Source organism: Macadamia integrifolia, chromosome 1 (genome assembly GCF_013358625.1).
Source record: "Macadamia integrifolia cultivar HAES 741 chromosome 1, SCU_Mint_v3, whole genome shotgun sequence".
Taxonomy (NCBI): Eukaryota; Viridiplantae; Streptophyta; class Magnoliopsida; order Proteales; family Proteaceae; genus Macadamia; species Macadamia integrifolia.
The window spans coordinates 36194735-36201056 of record NC_056557.1 but is presented as its reverse complement, the minus strand read 5'-3'; the positions used below and the strand labels follow the sequence as shown (position 1 = coordinate 36201056).

The window sequence follows — 6322 nt, the reverse complement described above, 5'->3', positions numbered from 1 at the left end:
GCTTGAAGCAATTACAAAATTTTGTATTCGATGAAATTCAAAACTTCAATTTAAATTGGGTATAAGAACAATGTCCCAGATTTCATTATTCTAAATAAAGTGAAAGGATTAATAGTCATAAATTTTATTATATAATTCAAAGTTAAACACAGGGCTAGGTTGCGAACGTGATGGGCTAGGCCTAAGCCTCACCCCAGGCATGGCCCAACACTGACTCAAGGTCAGTGTTTTCCAACTCTAACCCATTAGGGTCAGAATTATTAGCCTAGACCCGATTTGGTCATAGGGCGGGCTAGGGCAAATTCGGGCCATTAGGGCCAAACTTACACACCAATCCTTATCTCTTTTTCTCTTATATATATACTCTAATTCACCTTTTTAATGGCAAAAAGTGGGATAGGTGTTAGCACCTGAGACATACCCTATTCACCCTATAAAAGGAAGAAGGTGAGATACGTACTAGCACCTAACATCTAACATGTAGGTATAAGTGAACATGTCATGTTTTTTTCTAAAGAAAAGTTGACATATTAGCACAATCTTCTTTAGATTACAAGAAACATCAAGCCTTTATTTTAACAACATAAACTGATAAGCAAAACAGTAATAAAAGGGAAAGTTTAGAACATAAGGAAATGAGAAAGCTACCTATTCCTCTCACAGAAGAGTACTTAGACATTATCGACAAACACCAAACACATTCAGCTTTTTTCAGTCACTTCATGTGAACACCTAACACATTCACATGTGGACTATGGATTACATCAACCACATTTTATTCTTCCATTCGGATGATGCACCTTAGACCTTCTCCTTTAAGCATATATTCGAAGGCCTTGTTGATCTCTGAGAATGGGACTTCATGTGTAATGAATTTCTCTAGTTCAAGTTCCTGCAAAACAATGACATCAAGAATCAACATTTTTTTCTCCTTAGAAGTTTTCACATAACAAAATAGACCAAAATTGGTGTCCATCAAGGAAATATTAGACTTTCTAAGGCTGCGTTTGGTAACGTCTCTGTTTCAGAAATGACATTTCGTGTCAAAAATGAAATTTCAATTTCTGTATCAAAATATCGTTTTATATTTTTATGGAACGAAACTGGAACAACGGAACTACCTTTTGTCATTCCGTAAATTGTCTTTTTTTTTTTTTTTTTTTTTTTTTTTCACATTTTATTCCTGAAAAAAAAAAACACCATAAATGCACCAAATGCTTTATTCTGTTTTTTCGTTCCTATAGAACAAAAAAACTCTAGAAACGTTTTCTTAGAACATTACCAAACGCAGCCTAAGTATATGCAAAATACTGAAATAATGGATAAATTTTACGGTACTACCTTATTCATGTACTTTTCAACAACAGAAGGAAGATCAGAGCGCGGTTTGTAGTTCCCGAAGAAGGTTCCCTTGAGAGTTTTTTCACTCAATAGGTTCATGGGATGGGTCTTGAAAACAGCATCTTTGTGTGGAACACCCACAAGAACAGCCACACCCCAACCCTGAGAAAGTGATCATTTTAGAAAAGTATAATATTGAAGTCAGAATATAGATTTCAAACTTCATTCTTAAACTAGGAGGTATTATGTTGAGGAATGAAGCAAGAAATAAGTAAAAGGATGAGAATAAGGCAGTTACAGCATACATCATGGACACATTCAAAAGCAGAGATCATGGCATCAATGTTTCCAGTGCATTCGATGCTCCGATCAACTCCTCCATCAGTCATCTCAGCAATTACCTAAATAGGGTAGAGGAAGAAGAACCTTTTTTAAACATAGGATAGTCTTTAAATCTACAAACTTGAAAGAGTGAAGAGTAGTCATTCTATACAAAAAATACATATGGTGGTGGTTTAACAGAAGTTTCGAAGCAAACCTCTTGAACTGGTTTCTCGTAGTCTTTAGGATTCACAAACTCTGTTACACCAAACTTCTTTGCTGTGCAGAGGAAAAAGTTTAATCACCATTCATCAGTCACTAATCAGTACAAGTTAAATAAGCAAATCACAAAACATAGATCCCAATAAGCCTATAACACCAACAAATAGGCGATCCAACTATCGTATATTGATCTACAATCATAGAGAACAAATTTGTACAAATGCAATGTAACAACTTTATTGCAGATCTGGCTCAAATTACCTATATGGAATCTGTTGGAGTTCCTATTAACACCAATAATCCTAGAAGCACCAGAAATCCTGGCCCCTTCAGCAGCCTAATTCAGTAGCAAAACAATAAAACAATTAATCATAAGTAGTATTAATGGAAGACACAAAGACAAAGATAATCTGCTATATAGCAAGAGATAGAATCTCACAGCGAGGCCCACAGCTCCCAATCCAAAAACAGCTACTGTTGAACCCTTTGGAGGTTTTGCAACATTCACAGTGGCACCAAAACCTTAAAAACAATGACATATTTTATTGATCAAATTTTCATTTGAGTTGGGATTATATTGTGTTTGTTTTCAGTTTTTACTCACCTGTAGAGATTCCACAGCTGAGAACACAGACTTTATCTAGAGGTGCCAAAGGGTTGATCTTAGCAACAGATCCAACATGGCACACGGTATATTCACTGAAGGTGGAAGTTCCCAGAAAGTGGTAGATGGGCTTCCCATTTTTCGAGAACCTTGACTTACCATCACCAATCATCACACCCCTATCTGTGTTTATCCTGAGAAGGCTGCACATATTGCTTTCCTCTGATTTGCAGTGGACACACTCCTTGCATTCTCCTGTAAACACAGGGAGGACATGGTCTCCTGGTTTCAAATCAGTCACACCTTCTCCCACACTCTCCACAATCCTAAATCATAAACAACAATTCAAAAACTCAGAATCAGTAATTAAATGAAAAAAAAAAAAAAAAAAAAAAAAAAAAACTTTGGAATCACAGGACTCTGTTTCCATTCTGTTATGAACATACCCTCCAGCCTCATGGCCAAAGATACGAGGAAACAGAGGATTCTGTCCCTGCAAAACAGTAAAGCCCATATCAGTTCCTTTTCCACCCAGGTCCCTGCAGAACAATGGACTCTCTCTCTCTCTCTCTCTCTCTTGCTGAAATTATTACCTTGGCCTCCCAGAAGTAGACATCAGTGTGGCACAGGGAGGTATAGAGGATCTTCAGACGAACTTCCATTGCTTGAGGTGGTGCCACCTCCACTTCCTCAATGGACAATGGCTTCCCTGCTTCCCATGCCACCGCAGCTGGAAACACAGTACATAATCAATAAACTCGAGAGACATATCTCTGTTAAAAGCAAATTGACCAGTAAGAGCAATTTCTGAAAATCCATTTCAAGAAATGCACTTTCAAGATCTTTTAGATTGATTGATGATCGCAGAAAACCGAAACCCATCAATTAAAAGATACCACAGAACCCCAGTTCAGCAAACAAAGAGTAAAACCAATCAGTACTTGCAGAAAGAAAGTTTGATCTTTTATACCTCTGCAACGTATCACCTTCCCAGTAGTGCTCGACATTTCTCTCTTTCTCACTTGTTACTATTGCTAGAAAAGTTGAAATCTTTTTAATTCTCTAGACTATGAAGGGTTTACCCAATCTTGTATGCATTGTTGGTATGTGTTGCGGAGACCTTACCAGGTTTTTATAAGAGATTAGTATAGGAATATTTTCTGAATAGTATATAGTATTTTTGAATACTATTGGATTCCAAATAGGAAACCCACTCCTATTAAGGGAAGAGAGTCCTTCCCTATTTGGTACACCTTGAGCGGAGGGTGTACAAACTCTATAAATAGGACTCTAAGACCTCATTTTACCCTAATATGTAATTCATGAATTATTGGAGCTATCACCAAGAAAGCATTAAAGGGAGAAACCTAGAGAATCCATCGTGTTCGTGTTAGTTGTAGTGGAGATCAAGATACGTGAAGGGTATAATAGCAACGAATTCTTCAAATCGATGTGTCATTCTCCTATTACTTAATTTGTAATTCATGAATGCTTAGACAAGATCCTGTTAATTGTTAAGTTGGAATTTATATCCTACAACTAGTATCATGAGCTTTGGTTACGTTAATGGACTCTTGAATTGCATTATTAATTTAATGATGTTTATGCCTATGTATATGTTTTGTGTGTAGGTTCTTGGTGAACGGTTGTAAATTACAAGAAGTCACCTGTCAGTTTTTTTTTTTTTTCCATATTGAGGATTCCAATTTTTTTTTCTTCGTTGGATCTTGACCATGATGTGGTCGACGGTGATGGGGTTTCTTTCTCCAATGATATACATATAAATAAATAAATAAATAAATAAAATAAATAGCGGCTTGAGGCCACCATTAGTAGCAGCCAAAGTTGGCCTAGGCCTAGGCCACAACCCAAGCATAGCCCAACACTAACTTAGGGTTAGGGTTGAAACAACACTAACTTAGGGTCAATGTTTTTCAACTCTAACCCACCCTTAGGGTTAGAATTCTTAGCTTATACCCAATTTGTTCATAGGGCAGGCTAGGCAGATTCAGGTCATCAGGGCCAAACTTACACTCCTAATGCCAACCCTTATCCCTTTTGATTTTATATATACCCACATTCACCATTTTAGTGGCAAAAAGTGGGATAGGTGTTAGCACCTGACAATTACCCTATTCACCCTATAATTGGCAGAAGGTGAGATATGTACTAGCCCCTAACATGTACGTATAAGTGAACATACCTTGTTTTTTTTTTTTTTTTAAATTATAAGGGAAATGTTGACATATTAGCACAATCTTCATAGATTACAAGAAACATCAAACCTTTATTTTAACAACATAAACTGATTAGCAAAACAAAAATAGAAGAGAAAGTGTGGAACATAAGGAAATGAGAAAGCTAACTATTTCCTTCAGAGAAGAGTGCTATAAACATTATCCACTAACATGTACACCTAAAACATTCGTCTTTTTTCAGTCACTGCATGTGAACACCTAACACATTCACATGTGGACTATGGATTACATCAACCACATTTTATTCTTCCATTCGGATGATGCATCTTAGACCTCTCCTTTAAGCATGTATTCGAAGGCCTTGTTGATATCTAAGAATGGGACTTCATGTGTAATGAATTTCTCTAGTTGAAGTTCTTGCACAACAAAGACATCAAGAATCAACATTTTTTACTCCTTAGAAATTTTTACTTAACAAAAGAGACCAAAATTGGAGGCCTGTGTCATTAAGATTGAGGAGATGGTGAAAAATTTAACTGCAATGATGCAAGCTTAGGCAGGTGTTGCTCGACGAGAAGAAATTTAGGACCAACGGAGTCATCTTCAGATTCCTGGAGGTGTTCCTCACCCCAATATGTTAGGTGTTGAGGATGATGTGTTGTGATTGAAAATAGCCTTGCTATAAGAAAGTATGAAAGTCTTGAGAACCAAGATCCAGTTGAAGGATAAAGTTAATCGCCTTGAACACTTGATCGAGAATCTTAAAGTAGTTGAAGATCAAATTATTGACACAGAAGGGTTATGTTTCTTTCCTCATGTTAGGAAGTCAGATATGTTTAGCAAAACTATAATAAAAGAGAAAGTGTGGAACATAAGGAAATTGAGAAAGCTAACTATTCCTCTCACAGAAGAGTGCTATAGACATTATCCACTAACATGTACACCTAACGCATTCAGCTTTTTTCAGTCACTGCATGTGAACACCTAACACATTCACATGTGGACTATTGATTACATCAACCACATTTTATTCTTCCATTCGGATGATGCATCTTAGACCTCTCCTTTAAGCATGTATTCGAAGGCCTAGTTGATCTCTGAGAATGGGACTTCATGTGTAATGAATTTCTCTAGTTCAAGTCCCTGCATGACAAAGACATCAAGAATCAACATTTTTTACTCCTTAGAAATTTTTACTTAACAAAAGAGACCAAAATTGGAGGCCTATATCACTAAGATTGAGGAGATGTTGGAAAATTTAACTGCAATGATCCAAGCTTAGGCAGGTGTTGCTCGACGAGCAGAAATTCAGGACCAATGGAGTCATCTCCAGATTCCTGGGGTGTTCCACACCCCAATATGTTAGGTGTTGAGGATGATGTTATGATTGACAATAGCCTTGCTATAAGAAAGTCTGAAAGTCTGAAAGTCTTGAGAACCAAGATCCAGTTGAAGGATAAAGTTAATCGCCTTGAACACTTGATCAGGAATCTTAAAGGAGTTGAAGATCAAATTATTGACACAGAAGGGTTATGTTTCTTTCCTCGTGATAGGAAGTCCGAAATGTTTAGCAAAACAATAATAAAAAAATAAAATTGGTGATTCTATTGTGACAAGAGTTGTTAATTTTACTCTT

General features: G+C 36.6%; 1 protein-coding gene across 2 annotated transcripts; it reads right to left on the bottom strand.

The window, feature by feature from the left end:
• Positions 1–530: 530 nt before the first annotated feature.
• Positions 531–3619, bottom strand: LOC122086002 (alcohol dehydrogenase 2-like). Of its 2 annotated transcripts, none has more exons than XM_042654671.1 (10): positions 3459–3619; positions 3082–3218; positions 2935–2981; positions 2489–2814; positions 2324–2406; positions 2146–2221; positions 1880–1941; positions 1647–1742; positions 1342–1503; positions 531–892 (listed from the first exon to the last, which is right to left on the bottom strand). In XM_042654671.1, the coding sequence occupies exons 1-10, from the start codon at positions 3493–3495 to the stop codon at positions 776–778; spliced, it is 1143 nt and encodes a 380-aa protein (XP_042510605.1). In that variant the 5' UTR covers positions 3496–3619; the 3' UTR covers positions 531–775. The 2 variants fall into 2 exon arrangements, with proteins under 2 accessions (XP_042510605.1, XP_042510596.1); XM_042654662.1 differs by lacking the exon at positions 3459–3619 and adding an exon at positions 3322–3404.
• Between the last annotated feature and the right edge of the window lie 2703 nt (positions 3620–6322).

Bases quoted from the DNA above. Each gene is read 5' to 3' on its own strand.
- LOC122086002 (XM_042654662.1), bottom strand. From the start codon at position 3,370: ATGGGTTTCGGTTTTCTGCGATCATCAATCAATCTAAAAGATCTTGAA. The intron at 3,219-3,321 runs GTGCATTTCTTG...CTGTGTTTCCAG, and splicing joins CAATCTAAAAGATCTTGAAA to CTGCGGTGGCATGGGAAGCA. The intron at 2,222-2,323 runs GTGAGATTCTAT...CTACTGAATTAG, and splicing joins TGGGAGCTGTGGGCCTCGCT to GCTGCTGAAGGGGCCAGGAT.